At 36.6% G+C, this 20716-nt stretch overlaps 1 protein-coding gene across 4 annotated transcripts in view; it reads right to left on the reverse strand.

Moving 5' to 3' along the window:
• LOC145256395 (ribonuclease Oy-like) overlaps positions 1-20716 on the reverse strand; it is a 456188-nt gene that overhangs the window by 339294 nt on the left and 96178 nt on the right. For all 4 annotated transcript variants that reach the window (XM_080115250.1, XM_080115249.1, XM_080115253.1 and 1 more), the window contains exon 2: positions 11927-11984. In XM_080115250.1, the coding sequence (XP_079971376.1) occupies positions 11927-11970 (44 nt within the window). In that variant the 5' untranslated portion in view covers positions 11971-11984. The remainder of the gene's footprint in view (positions 1-11926; positions 11985-20716) is intronic.

Here is a 20716-nt window from a genome sequence, read left to right on the forward strand (position 1 = left end):
CCTGTTGGCCAAAACCAGAGCTAGGGCTTTCCCTGTGGTAGAGAGGAGAGAAATGCCCCGGTAGTTTCCACAGTTTGCCTTGTCTCCCTTCTTAAAGATGGAGACAACTAGGGCATCTCTAAGTTGTGCAGGGATTTTCTATTGTTCCCATATTTTGAGCAGCAGGGCATGGATGTGTCTAAGAAGATCAGGCCCGCCTTTCTTCAGGATTTCTGCTGGGATGCCGTCAGAACCAGCCGCCTTATTGTTTTTCATCTTCCTAATTGCATCCCGCACCTCTTCCAGACTGGGTGGTTCTCCCATGCTCTGAATTATGGGCTGTTGGGGGAGTTTTTCAAGGGCCTCCATCTCTGGAGTGGTGTCCCTGTTCAGAAGATCCTTGTAGTGCTCTTTCCATCTATTTGTTATTTCTCCCTTTCCTTTCAGAAGCGTGAGCCCATCCTTAGACCGAAGGGGTGGGGGGTCAGAGAACGGTAGCTGGGGCCGTATACCACTTTTGTGGCTTCAAAGAATCCTCTGGTGTCCCCAGAGTCATCAAACTGCTGGATCTCCTGAGTCTTCTTTATCCACCAGAGCTTCCTGACTGTCGATTGGACAGCCGCTTTAGCCTTGGCATGGGCAGCTCTTTTAACCTTGCAATTGATGTTATTCTGCCAGGTGATAAAAGTTTGCCTCTTGATGTCTATAAGCTGTTGGATTTCGGTATCGTTTTCATCGTACCAATCCTGATGTTTCCGCTTTTTCTGTCCTAGGATGTTTATACTGGAGTCCATGATGGCAGAGGACAGCTTGACCCAGTGCTCTTCAGCGTCATGCGGATACTGCTTGGGCAGGTCCGCACTAAGAGCCGCCTGGAGCTGTTGTTGGTAGGTGATATCGCCCTGCTGCTCGATGTTAAGTTTTGGTCGGCTCTGTCTTTTTTGCATCCTTTGCTTCCGCATTAAATGGATAGACATGATGGAGCGAGTAAGATGGTGGTCGGTCCAACAATTGTCTGTACTGGTCATTGCCCTGGTGTTCAGCACATCACAGCGGTCTTTGGCACGGACAATGACATAGTCAATGAGGTGCTTGATTTTACTTCGAGGGTGCATACATGATGTTTTGAATGCGTTTTTTTGTCGGAAAAGTGTGTTCGTGATGATCAGGTTATGTTCTGAGCACTTTGTCAGTAGGAGTGTACCATTTGAGTTAGTGTTCCCAACCTCCTCTCTTCCAAGCGTTCCTCTCCAGTGCTGATGGTCTCATCCCACTCTGGCATTGAAGTCGCCAAGTAGGATTATCTTGTCCCCCTTGGGGGCCCCGGATAGAATGGTGTCAAGGTCACCATAAAAGGTCTCCTTTATTTCATCATGTGCATCAAGCGTTGGAGCATACGCACTAATCACAGTGGCCATTTGGCTGCCCGCAAGCATCAGGCGCATGGTCATTAGGCGTTCGTTGATACCCACAGGGGGCTCATTGAGGTGGCGGATGAGGCTGTTCTTTATAGCAAAGCCCACGCCATGGATACGTGGCTCTTCTGCAGGCCTTCCTTTCTAAAAGAAAGTGTACCCGCCTTTCTCCTCCCTCAGTTGCCCGTCGTCAGCCAGTCGGGTTTCAGAGAGCGCAGCTATGTCAATCTGCAAACCTCCTTAGATCTCTTGAGATAATGGCAGTTCTTCTTTCGGGTCGATCACTTGTTTTGTTGTCCATGAGGGTCCTCACATTCAAAGTTCCAAAATATAGGCGTAGGTTTTCTTTCTTTTTCCGACCGCGTGGTGGTGATCCCTCTGGATGCACTAGTCCAGACAGGGTTTTTTTGAAGCAGGCTATTTTTAGTTTTTAGTTCTCCCTGGATCGCCACCTTGTCATGGTGGAGAACCTTGTGTGTTCCGATGAACCTGAGAGCGATGCCGTCCAGAGCCTAGGCTCCTGGTAGGGCCACCCATGGCGGTAAGGTTGAAGGGGAGGTTCCAGACAAAGAGTGATCCAAAAGACCTCAACGACTGATGCGGCGGATGATGACAATAATGACACAATGGCACTGAAGGCGGATGAAGGCTGCAACAGAGGAGGGTCTCCAGTCGTCGTGGTTCTCCATACCATTGGAATCAGGCCCTCCTCTGCCAAGGGGCCGTGTGGTGGCTGCAGGCGCATCAGTCTCCCCATGTTAAAAGACATCACGCGCAGGCGTCCTCCCGAAAGGGAACACATCATGGATGGAAAATTCTTGTGACAGTTTTAGTCATTAAGCTCCCGGACTGAAGCAGAGAGAGCTCTACCTTAATTCCCGGATAGAAAAAGTCCTGTGGCGACCAAGAAGTGGTGATGGGAGCAGGACAGTGTAGTCTGGCAGCTCCTAGCTACAACCTGGCACATAGGCGGTGGGTGCCAGATTCAGTCGCTAACTTCACGGACCGAGGCAGAAAGAGTTTTTTGGCAGCTGCATCCATGACTGAGCAGCCCTGTTTAGGATCCACTCTGCTCACCCCAGTAGGGGAGGGGGGTTAGAAAAGGTACACACACATATATATATATATATATATATATATATATATACACATATATACAGGGTCTACACAAAGTCTGGCTACATACTTTGTGGAAGCATCCTGTAAATTATGTAGCTGGACTTTGTGGACACCCTATATATATATATATATATATATATATATATATATACTAGCTGTACCCTGCCACGCATTGCTGTGGCTTTATTTCGTGTAATGGAAAATTCTAATAAAAAGAGGAAATGCATGTTTCTTATATTCTTAGTACAGCAATCCACTCCAAAAAGTTAAAAAAAAAAAAAAAAAAGGCGAAAATAAAAAAAATATGGTACTCTTGCAGAATTGGATCCAGATCTTCGGGAGTTACCATCAATCATGGCTTGGGCTCGACCAACATTCAGTGGATTAAGCCGAAAGTTGCTAAACCATTGAAACGCTAAATAGTTTTTTTTTATTGTATTAAAAATGTTAGTTTTTAATTAATATTTGGGTAAGGGGGCATGTTACTATACACAGATTCGAAAAAATTGTTCAAAAACAAATAAATGAAAGCAAAGGTAAGGTAAATTACATTTCTATCTAACTGGATAATTTTTTAGTGTTTTTATTTAATGTAAAATGTTTAATGGGCTGAAAAGCGCAGTGTTTATCTATGTATTTGAAAAAGACGAATGATTGCGGACTCTGTTGAATACGTTAAGTTTGGGAAAATCAGTCAAAAACTATACAAAACAATGTCAGACAACTACTGATTATATGTTATTGTGACATAGGCTGACATATTCAGTGGGTTTCTGATAGTATTTTGTATAGTTTTTTAGTTTTAAATCATTTTCTCGAACATCAACAGTGTCCATCACCGTTTGTATTTTTCAAATACACTGATAAACACTGTTCTTCGAGCTGACTAAACGTTATAGTAGATAAAACGGGTTTGTATTACTAAACACAGAAACGAAAAAGTTGTTGAAAAATAAATATAACAAATAAATGTTATCAAAGGCAAGATAAGTTACTTTTCTACCTAACTGGATAAGATTTAATGTTTTTATTTAGTGTAAAATGTTTAATCGGTTTGAAAAAATGTAATGTTTATCTGTATATTTGAAAAATACAAATGGCGGCAGACTGTTGAACACATTAACTTTGGGAAAATGAGTTAAAACTAAAAAAAACTATACAAAATACTGTCAGGAACTCACTCAATATATGTTACTGTGACATAGGCAGACATGTATTCAGTGGTTTTTAACAGTATTTTGTATAGGTTTTTTAGTTTTAACTCATTTTCCCAAACCTAATGTGTTAACACAGTCTGCCGCCATTTGTAATTTTCAAATATAACAGTAAACGCTGTGTTTTTTGAGCCGAATAAAAATTTTGCATTAAAAAAACAAAAAAAATTATCCATTTTGGTAATAAAGTAACATATCTTGCCTTTGATAATATTTGTTAATAAGGTCACGTGAGTCGATTAATGGGTGCTAATGCACTTACTGATCCGCGCTATTTTTTTAAATCGTATTTCCAAGCTTAATTAAAGTTTTATGTTTTTTGGTAATTTTTTTAGATTAGGTCCACCTCCACAATTTTCTTTTAAATGACGACCTTTAAAGGTTTCCGACTATGCTGAATACAGAAATCGCATTGAAATTTTGCAGAAATCAATAGTTATCGAGATATAGATAGTTGTTTTATGCATTGTATTCTTTGGCGGCCATCTTTGTTACACGCATAGATTTGTTTATGACGTGCGCAAGCGTGTAAAAAAGACGGCTGCCAGAGATTACAATGCATTATACAAATTTTTAATATCTCGATAACTACTTATTTCTGCAAAATTTCAATGCGATTTCTGTATTCAGCATAGTCGAAAACCTACAAAAGTCGTCATTTAAAAGAAAATTGTGGAGGTGGACCTAATCTAAAAACTTACCGTTTTTTTCATTCAATTTAAAGTACAGATTAGGTACAAAACACCCTCTTCTCCCAATGTTAAGAATAGCTTTTTAAATAATAACGTTATTATTTCAGCACGGATCAATAAGTGCACGAGTACACAATTTCTTTATAAGCATTCATATTTTCTTATATAAAAACAACTTCTGTAAAAAAAAAAAAAGAAAAAAACGTACACTTTCAATCTTTGTTAAAAAAAGGTTTTCTTGAAAAAAAAACAAAAAAATACGGTAAAAAAAGCAAAGAACAAAACGTTAATCGGTATTCATGCAGAGAGTGATCCTTGCTGAAATAATAACGTTATTATTTAAAAAGCCATTCTTAACATGGGGATGGGGGTTTTGTACCTATTCTGTACTTTAACCTTACAATTGAATAAAAAACATATCATAAAACTTTAATTAAACGTGGAAATGCGATTTAAAAAATAGCGCAGATCACTCTCTGCATTAGCACCGAAAGTACAGAATAGTTAGAAAACATCCTCCCTCCCCATGTTAAGAATGGCTTTCTAAATAATGTTAATGATTTAGTACTGTTCCTTATCTGCTTAAGTTTAACTTCTGTTTATTAAATTGTTAGGTGAAAGTCCAGAATAGTTACAAAACACCCCTATCCCCATGTTAAGAATGACTTTCTAAATAATGTCATTATTTCAGCGGGGTAGCTTCTCTGCATAAGTACCATGTTTTGTTTTTAAATTGTTAGGTGAAAGAACAGAATAATTACAAAATACCATCCCCATGTTAAGAATGTCTTTCTAAATAACATTATTTCAGCATGGTATTTTCTATGCATACATACTATCTATTTTTGTTTATTAAATTGTTAGGTGAAAGTATAGAATAGATGCAAAACTCCCTCCCCATGTTAAGAATAGCTTTCTAAATAACGGTATTATTTCAGCACGGTACCTTCTCTGCATGAGTACTATCTTTTGTTTATTAAATTGTTAGGTGAAAATATAAAATAGTTACAGAATACTCTCCCTTTCCCATGTTAAGAATGGCTTTCTTAATAGCGTTATTGCAGCACGGTACCTTCTCTGCATAAGTACCATCTTTTGTTTATTAAATTGTTAGGTGAAAGTATAGAATAGTAACAAAACGTCCTCCCCATGTTAAGAATGGCTTTCTAAATAACGTTATTATTCTTTTATTATATTATTATGGTACTTTCTCTGCATAAGTACCATGTTTTTGTTTATTAAATTTTTAGGCGAAAGTACAGTACTCATGCAGAGAGTGATCCGTGTTGTAATAATAACATTAATATTTAAAAAGCCATTCTTAACATGGGGAAGGGAGGGTGTATTTTAACCTTACAATTGAATAAAAAAAACATATAATAAAACTTTAATTAAACCTGGAAATACGATTTAAAAAATAGCGCGGACCACTCTTTGCATTAGCACCAAAAAAAACTGTACTTTTACCAACCAATCTTATATCGAAAAACAAAAAAAAACTCAAAAAGCAAGCGACAAACTTTTTTTGGCCTTATATAATAAAGAAAAAATGTGTAAATTAAAAAATTTGGAACATAAACAAATGAATTATGTTTTTTTTTATTTTTTTTTACTTATCGAGTAAACAGAAAATAAAATCTACTTCTTTTTCATCAATTCGTGGCTGTGAAATGAATCGAATCAGAAGTTCAGTTTTATCAACAAAGCAGGTTTGCACTAACAGTTAAAAAAATATATTTATTTTATTTAATATTTTAATAACTCACGAGGTAAATTTATTTTAATAACATAAAAACATCCCTCGACTCTAAAGATGGGTTGTCTGAAAATTTCAAATAAATTGGTAATGTAGAAATATGTTTTTATTCACTTGTAACAAACCAAGAATTACATTTATATATATATATATATATATATATATATATATATAGATTTTGTTATTGTTGTTATTTTTCAAGCGATACATACGGTTAATATATATATATATACAAGGTGCCCACAAAGTCTGGCTACATAATCTAGAGGATGCTTCCACAATTACATTATGTAGCCAGACTTTGTGGACCCCCTGTATATATATATAATACATATATATATATATGTTACAGAGAGAGAGAGACAGAGAGAGAGAGAGAGAGGAGAGTAAACGTGGAGGTAGACACGTTTACCAGAACTGAAGGTCAGCTGACCAAATTACGTATGTGTGACGTGGTCAGGCAGGTTGGCTAGATCTGTGAGATTTGATTTGAGCTTTGAAGAAGACAGACATTTTTCCGTGGTCTCCCCCTCTTAACTGGGGAGGGGGGAGACGAACGCTGACGTGTGTGAAGAAGAACCACACAAGCAGATTTCACTTCCACTTCTGCAGGACCTCTGGGGAAAGTGAAATAAAAACTATAAAAACCCATTCATCGTCTTGGAGTGATAAATCTTCGTCAAACAGGTATCAAGTCTCCCTCCAGGATGAGAAATTTCCAGATGGTTCAACAGCGAGAAGAAGCAGAGGTAGGTTCAGAAATTACATGTCACACACACGATTCCCTTTATGATAATCAAACACACAACCATTTATATTAGAGACAATCATACGCACACGGAATCTTTCTTATGTTATATAGAAAACGTAAAAAGTGCCCCTAAATGAAGAACTCTATATAACATATTCAAATGTAACGAAAGCTCAATTTGGTACCCCTCAAGGATAACCTCGATGATAATGAATATATAACATATTCGTTTTGATGCTCGTGACTAAGTCGCATCACCGATGCGATAATCAAACCTGTGTTTAAGAAAATACAACATGGAAGCATGGAGATTTAGTGTCAAGAAAAAAGAAATAGACTAAAAAAAAAAGAAAAAAAAAAGGACAAGAAAAACAATAAAATGTATGGAAAAAAAAAAAAAAAAAAAGAAAGAACAGTAGAAAAAAAATACAAATCAACACACACACAACGTAGGGTCCATTAAAACACTAGGCGAATTAGAAAAATAAATAAGAAAAAAAGAAAAAAAAAGAAAAGCAATACACACGTACAACCTTTTCACGAAGAAAGAAAAGGAAGACATACAGACACACAGATGTAAAACTTTATATATAGAAAATAGTTAAAAAAAAAAAAAGTTTATCGTATTGGGAATTAGCTCGTTATGAACGAAGAAAAATATCACTTAATGTCAAAATTAGAAGGGAACAACAAAGAATGGCCTTATTCTGAAAATTTTTAACAACAGCCAGTGAGAAAACCAAAAAGAAAAAAAAAAGAAATAGAACATATGACTGTAATGAGCCTTTACCAAAAAAGATAAACACGTCAATCACAAATATGTGTTATGAATATTTTGTGTCATTTTTAAACTGTGAACTAAGTGTAACTTTTAAGGAAAAACAATATGTACTTTCGATGAAAAACAATGGATAGGTTCTGAAATGTGATTTTTTTTTCCTTTTTTTTTCACTAATTGTACGATTTTTATTTTTTTCTAAGGAATTTTTTTTCTGACATGGACAATTTTAGTTCCATCGAGTGTTCTGAGACTTTATAAGTGAGTCGTTTTATTTTATTTTAGAAACGACTGTATTTTAATTGTAAATGTCTAGGTATTTTTTGTAAACGACTGCGATTTTTCTTTAATTTTGAATTCTGTGGAATGGTAAAAGATGATGCACTATGCAGCCGACCTAGTTGATCACGTGGTCAAATGGGTTTCCACGAATCTGTGTTTTGTTATTTGGAATTTTGTTGTTAGTGAGATGGGACTTTGTGATTGCTTATAGGATATTTTTGTATTTTTTAATTTATTATTTTTATGTAATTGATGTGTTGTCAAACGGTATTGGCAGAATTTTCTTGTTCTTTGACATGTATTTTTTTTTTCGCAGAATGGGGAGGTGGAATCTTTGCTTGTGGGGTCTATTGAAAGAATGATTAATAAAAGAAAGAACGTGTTGTTAATTAATTAATTAATAATCATAATAGTAATAATAAAATTGGGAAAAAGAGAAAGAAATAAGATTTAAACAGTGTAATAAATAATAATAATAATAATAATAATAATAATAATGATAATAATAATAATAAAAAAGTTTCGGAAGAGTCAAAGGTTCAGTCGGTATTAATTTCAATTTTCGAAAAGTAGAATAAATGTTCTATTCGACATGAGTGACGTTTTGACCACATAAGTAAGGGAGAAAAAAAAAGGATAAATATAGGGTTAAATAAACTATATGAAGAAATGAAAGAAAAAAGTGGGGCGTGAATGGAATTTAATTTCTGTGGCAAGCATGTTAGAATTTTGGAGAGGTGTGGAATTATATGGGTAGTTATTAATTTCATTATTCTCGAGAAATGATTCGAATTTTATTTTTTTTATCGTGATTTCTATTGATTTCGAGTAGAATCAACATGGAGCAAGTTTGAGTACTTCATGTGTGGAAATCCGATGTTTTCCATGAAGCTATGTGTCTTCAAGGCAGGTTGCGCTTACCGACTTTGGAAAAAAAAAAGTTTTTTCTGACATAGCAGTAAACGGAATGTATTCTGTCCAGCGTGAGCGGATCTAGTTGTAATCAACTTCAGGGAGCAAATGAAATGCCCTCTGACATGGTGTAAGGGGCAGAGGGGGTGCAATGGCTGACGTGGCCATTATGTTACGAATCGCTCAAGAGAAGATGAATGAAATATGTATGCAAGTACTTAGGAAAATAGAAGGCTACCAACCATATGTAATGTTAAGAGGTTTTTTGTTTCCCACAAAATACTAGTAATAAGAGTAGGCTTATGATGAATAGGATAAGGCTTGGGATGGAAAATTTTTTTGTGTGTGATACCTATGGGAAGAAAAGCTGATCTGTAAAGCCAAAGACGATGATAGTCCGTTTTGAAGAAGCAGATGGACCTCGATTTTATTATTCGGTTGATTGCCGAGAATTTATCGATCACGCGTAGTGTCAACGGGAGTAAAGGATGCTCCTGAAATTCTGATTTAAGTTATGAAGAGACCATGGGGTCACAGGGAGTTGTTGACCTTCGAGGGCGCAAGGATTAGCGCCACATGGTATTATTTGTTGATATTATTTTACTTAGTATATTGAATAAAGGTATGACAATTTTCTTTGCCAGTGGGGTGAGCATATATATCCCATTCTTAGTAAATGTGGGAAGTAGAAAATGTATGCCTTCGCCATACATTTTGATAAAAAGGGGGGAAGGAATGTTACCGGGAGAGAGAGACAGAGAGAGAGAGAGAGAGAGAGAGAGAGAGGAGAGTAAACGTGGAGGTAGACACGTTTACCAGAACTGAAGGTCAGCTGACCAAATTACGTATGTGTGACGTGGTCAGGCAGGTTGGCTAGATCTGTGAGATTTGATTTGAGCTTTGAAGAAGACGGACGTTTTTCCGTGGTCTCCCCCTCTTAAATGGGGAGGGGGGAGACGAACGCTGACGTGTGTGAAGAAGAACCACACCAGCAGATTTCACTTCCACCTGCTGCAGGACCTCTGGGGAAAGTGAAATAAAGTCTATAAAAAACATTCATCGTCTTGGAGTGATAAATCTTCGTCAAACAGGTATCAAGTCTCCCTCCAGGATGAGAAATTTCCAGATGGTTCAACAGCGAGAAGAAGCAGAGGTGGGTTCAGAAATTACATGTCACACACACGTTTGTTATTTTATGATAATCAAACACACAACCATTTATATTAGAGACAATCATACACACACGGAATCTTTGATGTTATACAGTGTATACACCCAAACGTAAAAAGTGCCCCTCAATGATTTAAATGGCGCCCCTAAATGAAGAACTCGATGATAACGAATATATAACATATATATATATATATATATATATATATATATATATATATATACACATATATGTATACATACATATATATATACATATATATACACATATACATATACATACATGTATATATACATATTTATTGTGTTGTGGGGGTTTCATATTAAAAAGATATGATGGGGGATTCCTATTGAAGATAGACGGGGACATATATAATTCTGATGAGGGGGAGACAGAGAGACATTTATACAGTTCTGTGGATTCTTATAACATATATTTGCGAGGAGAGGGGGGTGATACATATTCTTGGAAGGGTTACACAATGTTTATAATAAATGATTAACACATTACCTTTTGGGTGTTGAAAGGCATGAAGACAAACAGTTACAAAAACACAAAGATGATTATTTATTTATTGGACTGGTCAAATGCTGACGACGTCAGGAATTCAAATTTGGGATCTACATAGTTTACTGTCCTTCCTTTCACTTCCAAAGTACTGACTCTTAACTCTCTCTCTGACTGACTAGCAGACTGTTCTGCCTCAACTGCTCTGATCTGACTAACTCTAGCTCCTATATTGAGAATCCCTCTTTTATTTTTGTCAGAAGTGTGTTTCCCAAACGTGACAAATTCACGTGGCTATGCACACGTTTTTCCACGCTTCTGGCAAAAAAAGAATTCTCAACATATATACTAACCTATTTTTTAACAGGGTATTTTTAATTGGTATTGTTTATTCTTTTTAGCGGACATTTTTAATATTCAGTTTTATAAAAGAATGAACAATCAATTCTTTTTACAATATAAACAATATCTAACTATTTATAATAGAATTTAACAATAGACCTTTTTAACATTCCGATTTCTAGCATTCCAATTCTTAACCTTGCTTACACGGTTCGAGTCTCGGCTTATCCTAATCTCATTTTCACTTATCTAATCTAATCTTATTTTCATGTAACATATTTACATATATATATATATATATATATATATATATATTGAGTAAAATGATTCATAATTTTTAATTGAAAATCAGTTCCAAAAGGAAAAACAAAAAAAATCAATAGTTTGTACGATCGTTTCGGAAACAATGTTTTTCTTGAAATAGACTATATGTCTTGAACAATAATTTGATAAAAATATTTTTTTTATATTTAAACAAAGTCTCCTCATCAGCAATAAGGTGGGGGGGGGGTTAAAGACACCAAAACAAACTAGCATTTTTGTATTAAGGCAGATATTCCGTGTTATGTGTTCATCAATGTTTTGTCTTTATTTCGAGACTTCCTCTGGATGAATCATTTAATGAGACCACAGAAACACCTGCACATCAAGTGCTTTATAAAACCTACCAGAAGATTACATGGCTTGACAAAGGGATAAAAGACTTAAAAAAACTAGCATGAAAAATAAAATCATCAGTATTCTTGGAGTTAGGTGTTCCAACATTTAAATTAAGATCTTTTGTGAATAGCATGTGCCAACAAGTATAGTGGTAATTATTTTCCTTTAACTAGTCAATAAACAAATGTTTTCTTTGAGTCCATTTCAAAACAAATAAAAAAAAAACACCTTACAAACGACTTACAAATGTAAATAAAAATTAATTACTGAAAAAATAAGTTGGGATAAGTTATCAATCTTGACATGACAAGTTACCAGAAAAGTAATAATAAAAATTATAAAACTTACAACACACCACTCAGCAATAACAACAAGAATGGAATAATGTTCATCTTTTGGTGAAGAACTGAAAATGAAAAGAAACACATTTATCATTGCCAACGTTTTGAAAAGTGTCAATTATAATCATTGCACAAGTAGACAACTGTAAAATTTGAGTTTGTAAGGCGGCAAAAAAATTTCAACCAATCTTTGAAACATATGTAATTTTTATTTTACTTTTAATCATTTACAAATTATGACGAACTTGGAATAGTTAACCCTTTCAATGTTTAAAAACACACAAAACAAAAGGAAGTAAGTTTAATCTACAGGGTGGACCATAAGTCACGCACCAAAGAATTAAGTGATGTGAAACTGTAAAATCTGCGGGTCAAAATATATTTTCTTTTCTTTCGGTATAAGATTCTTTTATGAAGTAACAAAACTTTTTTTGTATTTATCAGTTGCTATAACTGTCAAATTTAATTTCAAAGTTTTTTAGTTATGATTTGCCTTTTAAAAATTTTATTTGAATTTCAAGCATTCAAACAATTGACGAACGAGTTGAACTGGTGTTCATGTCTGGTGCCGATGGCGCAACTAATTGATCTGTTGCTGAGAAGTTTAATCAAAGTTATCCTGATCGTGAGCCCATCTCTCACACGACAATAGAGCGTTTGATATTGAAATTTCGTGAAACAGGTAGTGTCATAGACAAACCCTCATCGAAAAAGTTGAGAATAGTCTAATGAAATCATTGCGACGATCGTCTAGTGAGCTGGTGCGTGACTTATGGCCCACCCCGTATTACTATCAGCAGCTAAACACATTTTCTGCAATTTGGAAGCTTAACTCATTGTTTTAAGGAGATAACTATATTTTACTAGGAATTGTAAGAAAAATGGGTTCTTCTTCATTGTTGTTACATGTAACCAAATCCGGACCACTGCTCTCTCTAGTCCTGTTCCTTTTCTATATAATTCTTCTAAAAAAGTAAAAATGGTAAGATGGCCGATCAACAAAGTTGCAATTACACTCAACTCTGTGTCGCCCCCATTCCTATACTAACGCATGAACGTATATGGTGGTGGCGGTGTTTATGGAATTCACACCATCTCCGAACAATGAAAGATCGTCAAATAACTTGTAAGCTGTATTCCTTTCAGTTTTAACTTCTGTATATATTTTTCTTCTTCTGCATAGTCACTCCCACATGGATATATTAATGACATGCCTTTTATATTATGTTGATATCTTTGTAGATTATATACAAATGCATGTTAGTAACGAGTGCACATTTGGAAGGATAAAAGGAACGTGTACATAACGAGACATTTATTGAAACTGTGTAGATAGTAGACGGTTGGTGCCTAATGTATTTTACGTGGTGGGAGGTTGGTGTAAGAGGTATAGTGTGAGTAGAACAGTGCGAATAACCACAGTCAAAGGGTAACAACTCATGAAAATCTGACATCGTTTTTTTACAAAAAATAAAAAACTTTTTATATTTATTCAATGCAGTTGTTCATTGCTTATATCTGGTTGAAAGTCTGAATATTCTTCCTCCCTTTGTGTGATTAATTAATGTTTCGTTGTGTGTGTCTTATGGACGCATTTTGTCTTTGACTATTTTCTACATTAAATATATTTTCATAGTTGTATCGTGTAGGTGTAGTTGTGATGATGTGTGAAGGATTTTAATTTGTTTTTAAAAGATGACGTCTATTGTGTTTTATATAATTTCCTTGGTCCATTTTTATTAAATACGAATAAGGTTCTCCAAATTTTTTAACTATCTTTCATTTCTGCTCCCATTTTCAGTGTCGTTTTTGTTTAAACTTGGTAATTCATTAAATTCTTTGTTTGTTTCACTCTTTTTTATTATTTTGCTGTGCAAAATGTTAGGAAGATTTGTCCTAACAGTCCTTTTTATCAACTATTGGGCTAAAAATAACGATTTGTCTTTTAACGGAGTAGTTCTTAATGTTAAAATGATTATGGTTGCTTTCAGAAGACATTTTTATATCCTTTTGTTTGTATGTTTTTTCCACTAGACCATTCACTTGTGGATAATTCGAACTGATTGTAATCTGCTTAAAATCTCATTCCTTAGCAAATTCTTTCAATTCCAATGATCCGTATTCCTATTGTCGCTGATCACTATTTGTGGAATTTGCAAAAAAGTAATACATACTTAACATGAAATATTACTTGGTAACACATACTTAACATGAAATATTACTTGGTAATGCATACTAACATAAAATATTATTTGGTAACACATACTAAACAAGAAATATTACTTGGTAATACATACTTAACATGAAATATTATTCGGTAACATATACTAAACATAAACTATAATTTGTGAACACATACTTAACATGATATATTACTTGGTAATACATACTTAACATGATATATTACTTGGTAATACATACTTAACATGATATATTACTTGGTAATACATACTTAACATGATATATTACTTGGTAATACATACTTAACATGATATATTACTTGGTAGCACATACTTTGCATGAAATATTATTTGGTAACACATACTTAAAATAAAATATTATTTGGTAACACATACTTAATATGAAATATAATTTGGTAACATATACTTTACATGAAGTATAATTTGGTAACATATACTTAACATGAAATATTATTTAGTAACACATACTTAACCTGAAATATTATTTAACACATACTTAACATGAAATATTATTTGGTAACATACACTTAACATGAAATATTATTTGTTACCACATACTTAACATGAAATATTAATTGGTAACATAACCTTAACATGGAATATAATTTTGCAACACATACTAAACATGATATATTATTTGTTCACACATGCTTAACATGAAATATTATTTGTTAACACATACTTAACATGAAATATTATTTGGTAACACGTACTTAAGATGTAATATTATTTGTTAACACATACTTAACATGAAATATTATTTAGTAACACTATAATTCAATAACTTGAGTGTTATTTCTTCCGCCCGTCACACCAATAATTTCTTGGGTAAGTTAGCACTTTAGTCCAAACTTCCAACTTCTGTACATGTAATGCACCTTCTCTCAACTCCAAACGTACTTCTGCTAATTCAACTTATTTCTTCGAAATCCAACTTCAAAATGAACCCCACTCTAAAAAATCAACCCTCTTTTATCTCCAACCAGGAGCATCTCATTTGCATATCGGGTGGTCACATTGCAGGCATATAAAGAGATAAGGCAGCTATTTTTGTTTGTTTTTTCTTCATTCATTTCATTCCACGACCGACCTGTTGAATTATGCACACATGCTAATTAGGTAAGTCGCAAGTTTCCCTACACTTCCCACTGATCTCATGATCACACACCGGGCAGGGGGGCAGTCTTTGTCGGGTACTTCTTCAAAGAATCGGGGGAAGCACTTTCTCATTGCCATCTTCCTCATTACCACCGTTATTGCCACCAGTCTGTTCCATTATCCCCTCTTGTGATTCCCTATGCGGTGTTTCACAATCAGGGCAAGGGGGCAGTATCCGTCTTTGTCGGGTACTCCTTCCACCTTCCAATAATCGGAGGCATTACTTCCTCGGTTCCATCTTCCTCAGTATGTTTCATCATCCCCTCTCGTGGTGCTATAGGCGGTGTTTCACAATCATGGCGGGTGAGCAGTATTCGTCTTTCTCAGGTACTTTGATAAGGAACTGGTGGAATTCCTTCCTCATGTCCATCGTCCTCATCACTATTGCCACTAGTATGTTCCATCATTCCCTCATATGGTTCTGTAGGTAGTGTTTCTATGCTCACCTGTAGGGGCAGTAGGCGATCAGGATCATCCCTGAACTGTATGTGATCTTCCTCATTATCCTCAGAATCAGAAGAGGTATAACAGGCGTGGATATCTTTTACATGACGTGGTACACCATTAATCAACATGGTCTGAGGACTTATGATTTTGTCTATTTTTCCTCTGCAAAATTTTACAATGCACCCAGCATTTGAGTTTTTTTCCCAAACACGGACTCCCACTTGATATGGTGTATTGACAACGCTAACCACTGATGGTGTGACATCGATTCCTTTTATACGCTGTTCATAGCGGTAAATCCCATTAGCTGGTGCAGTTTCTGGTATTGCATCGTCCTTTGGTGTCACATTATACCAGTACACAGCTTCTGGAATAGAACCCTGTGTCCTGGCAGTAATTCTTTTAATGGTGCGGTGACACCGCTCTCCGCTATACCGTTACCTTCTCGAAAATATACACATCGGTAATGCATTCTAATCCCCCATTCCTGCGTAAATTTCTTAAATTCTTGACATCAAAATGTAGTGGCGTTATCAGTCAGAATCTCCAGCGGGGCACCCCATTCAAAAAATACAGCTCTCAACTGTCGTATAATGCTAGATGCATCCTGTCGGGTCAACAGGCACCATATCGTGAAACGTGTCGGACCACAATCTGTCATGGTCACCAAATGCCTGCCCTCATAATGCGTTACATCCATTCCTACTCGATACCAGTTGTCCTCCACCTCAAGCTTCCCTTTTTGCCATTGGGACGGTGCCGGATCAATTCGTTGACACTCTTCACACGAGCGTATAGATGCCTTGATTGATGCTCTTGTAGTTGAGGGACACACTCTTCGGACAAAATATGTTGTCCTCCGAATTCCGGGATGTCCACTCTGCTCATGTATTGTATGGATCTGTTCAGGTGTTAATTGATCTGTTACGGCCGCGCATGTCTGTTGTGGAGGATCAGATCCCTGCCTCATTACATCAATCCACCTCTTTGGTACTCTAGTCAAGCTATCAGCCAAATTCTGCATCGACGAAACTAAGGTAATGTCCACCTGCAAGCTGTATTCATCAACTATACGCTTTATTATTGCCAGTCTCCTTCGTACTAATGTTGTATAATAAGGGGACAGGCTGTGAAGAAATCGGAGAGGCAAGCCAAGAACGTGATGTGAGGGTCACGTTTCAACCATGACAACATGGAATGTTGCACGAGCGTCACCTGAGCTAGTGACACACATTTGGAATGTGGTGATGTTTCAAGGCCAAACAAACAAAAGGAAATTGACCTACAATCGAAAATAATAACATCAACAAATATTTTATGACCAGATCGGAATGCAGCTGACATTCGTAGCTGGGCTAGAGAAACGTGACCGATACCAATATAAACAAAGATGTTTTGGTTTTTAAAAAAAGAGTAGCGGCCGACGCGGTGAGAAACAAGTCTGTCATCTGTCAACACCCCCGCCACGCCACCTATCTCTAACAACACCTCTCTCCTCGCTAGTGGAGTCAGTGACAACCGACACAAAAGTGTAAAGAAAGATTGTTAAAATAAACTCGAATTCTTTTGTAAACAGTCGAGTCTTTTAGTTGTCATTCCAAATATACACTCGTCGGTAAACTTGTCCGGCGACCATTTTGTCCACGCAGTTATATAGACTGAGTGCACACAACACAACAGACAGCGTTTTGGTACCGTGACTCAGCTATTCCATCAAGGAATAGGAAGATCGAACCTGGAACAAAGCAAACAAAAATCCATGGAAGAAATAACACAACAAAAAGAACGAAGGAACAAACAGACTGCTTCGAAAGATGAACAAAAAAAACAAACAGAAAAATGAAGACAAGAAACCAAAGGAAGGACCACAAGTTCAGCAAACAGTAAGTACACTCGATTTTTTTCCTTTGTGTGTTCTGCTTTAAAAAAAAACTATATATAAATATACATACGTATTGTTGTATGCATGAAAGTTCGTTAAAAATATATTTTCGCTTGTTAGCGACTATTGCATACGATTAAAATACGTAAAATATTGTTTGTTTTAAAAATATATGATGGAGCAGCAAGTTCTTTCAAGTTTCATGCAGGGGTTCGCAGCGGAGATGAAAAAGGCAATTAGTTCGGTGTCAAACACTATAAGGGGAGAATCCCTTTTAAAGAACATAAAACCTTTAGAGAGTAGAGATCAGGGTGGTTATAAGGCTTGGCGGGATGACTTAGGTATTTTAAGGTGGTTGGAGCTACAGACGAAAAAAAATGTCAAACAGCTCTTCTAACCACAAGGGGCCTAGTCGGCCATTATGTTAATAGATTATTGGCTGGCAATGCGCATGTAACATGGGGAGAGTTGAAGAGTTCCATGGAAGATTACTATGGAATTGTCGCAAACCCCAATGCGTATATAGCAGAACTAGCTAATATTAGGCAGGGTAGAAAAGAGGGTATCCAAGATTATTTGCAAAGGATACTATGTCTAGCAGCGGGGCCTTATAACGGTATAGACCCGGATAGTGAGATAGTAAAAAAGCAAATGTTAGGGTTTTTTTTAGAGGGTTTAAGTGATAGGGACATAAGAATGGCAGTGATGAGGCATGAGCCAAAGGATCTTCAGGAGGCGTATCAAAAAGCCTTAACAGAAATGAAATGGAAGATTCGGCTGGATGCAAACAGGGAGTCCGAAGAGGAACCCATGGAAATCTGTCAAACTAGGCGGCAGATTCAGGTTGATGCCTTGGGTCCAGCCAGATACCCCCCAAGATACGAGGATAGACGTAGAAGAGGATACCAGGTAGAAAATAGGGGACCAGAACACAAAGTTAAGGATAGGGATAAAACGAGACAGGGACCAAGATGTTATTTTTGTGGCAAGGTGGGCCACATGCAGAGAGACTGCAGAAGCCGTATGCAGGGAAACGAAAAAAATCCGTTCGAAAAGCGTTCGTCGAACGGAACAAAAAATTACCGTCATATGTAATCGGTAATATGGGCGCAGCGAATTCCGTTTCCATTGGTATAGGAAAGAAGAATTATAGGGCGTTGGTGGATACGGGGGCAGAGGTGTCTGTCATAAATAGTAGTGTTTTTTACGCACTTAGACATGCACCTGAGCTGCGAAAGGAAGCAGTAAATCTAAGGACTGCCAACGGGTCCTCATTAGAAGTAGAAGGGGTTGCCCGATTAAGGATGCGCATAGGAGGCTACTCCATCTATCAAGATTTCTTTGTAGTAAAGAATCTCGACAGGAGTGTGATATTAGGCCGAGACTGGCTTAGCCAAAATGGGGTAAGGATGTCCTTCGATTTAGGAGCGATAAAATTAGGAAACGAGTACATCGCATTAGAGGAAGATGTTCGTATTTCAGCATTAGTTAGATTGGCCGGGAAAATAACTTTGAAACCACAACACCTGCATACATGCATGGCTCAGGTGGGGTTTAAAAATGGCCAAGGGTTGGAATACGAGATAGAACAGATTAGCAGTGGATACGTTAGCAAGCTTAGTGGGATATCTGTAGCAAATTCGGTAGTAAGAATTAACAAGTCCCGTAGGCTTCCACTGATGATCATGAATAATACCAACCAGACAGTCACATTAAGAAGAGGTTGTCCAATAGCTAGATGTAGTGTGGCTGGTAGTATTACTGAAATTACCATGCCAGAAAAAACATATGAGAAAAGAGTCCGACAAAACCGTGAAGGGAGTTAAAGTACCCGAGGAATTTAAGTCGGAAGTAGATAAGGTACTAGAGAGGAATAAATATTTGTTCGTTACGGAGGATAAAGATTTGGGCAAAACCAATACGGTGGAGATGCGTATCGATACAGGAATGCATGAGCCCATACGAAAATGCCCGTATCGAACACCGCTAAAACAAAGAAAAGAGGTAGAGTTAGCGTTAGAGGAAATGATGCGGGCAGGAGTAATCGAAAGATCAAATAGCCCGTGGAATTTTCCAATAGTTTTTAGTAGAGAAAAAGGATGGTAGTAAAAGATTTTGTGTGGACTTTAGAGCACTAAATAAAGTCACAAAGAAGTATGCCCGAGCATTACCAGTAATTGATGATATTCTAGCCTCGCTCGGATCAGCAAAATACTTCACAAAATTAGATTTAAAGTCAGGGTACTGGCAGGTTAAATTGAATAAGAACGATAAAGAGAAAACAGCGTTCACCTGCCATCGGGGATTATTTCACTTTAATGTGATGCCGTTCGGACTGGCGAACGCCCCCGGGGTCTTCCAGGAGTTAATGTCCATAGCTTTGAGAGGACAAGAAGAGTTTGCGCTGCCGTATTTGGACGATATACTTATATTTTCCAATACGAAGGAAGACCATTTAAAACATATAGATAGGGTATTAGGTAGTCTTAGGAGACATAACCTCAGGTTAAAAGCCACAAAGTGTGAGTTTTTTTAAACAAGAGATACAGTATCTGGGGGTCAAAGTTAGCGATAGGGGTATACAGCCAGACCTGGAGAAAGTCAAATCTATAAAATTGATTTTGACTCCAACCACTGTGAAGCAAGTGAGAGCTTTCATTGGTATGACGTCATATTATCGGAGGTTCATAAAAATTTTTTCCGATATCGCCGAACCTTTAGTCCGGTTGACGAGAAAGCATGCACGTTTCCAATGGGACGACGCATGTCAGTCTGCCTTTGATAGCTTAAAAGCAAAGCTCGCAGATATGGTGCTACTGGCCTATCCCGATCCAGAAAGGGACTATAGACTGTATACGGATGCCTCCGATCACTCGATTGGGGCATGTTTGTCACAAATGGTCTATGATAAAAGGGAAGGTAAAGAGGTAGAGAAACCAATTTACTTGTTATCCCATAAGTTAAGTGATATGCAAACAAGATGGTCAATGATAGAGAAAGAGGCATATGCGATACACTATGCCCTTGATAAATTAAATCATTATTTGCATAGTGCGACGTTCACCATCTATACGGATCATAGACCTTTAGAATATTTATTAAACTCACC

Source organism: Euprymna scolopes, chromosome 32, assembly GCF_053919585.1.
Source record: "Euprymna scolopes isolate OS-2025 chromosome 32, ASM5391958v1, whole genome shotgun sequence".
NCBI lineage: Eukaryota > Metazoa > Mollusca > Cephalopoda > Sepiida > Sepiolidae > Euprymna > Euprymna scolopes.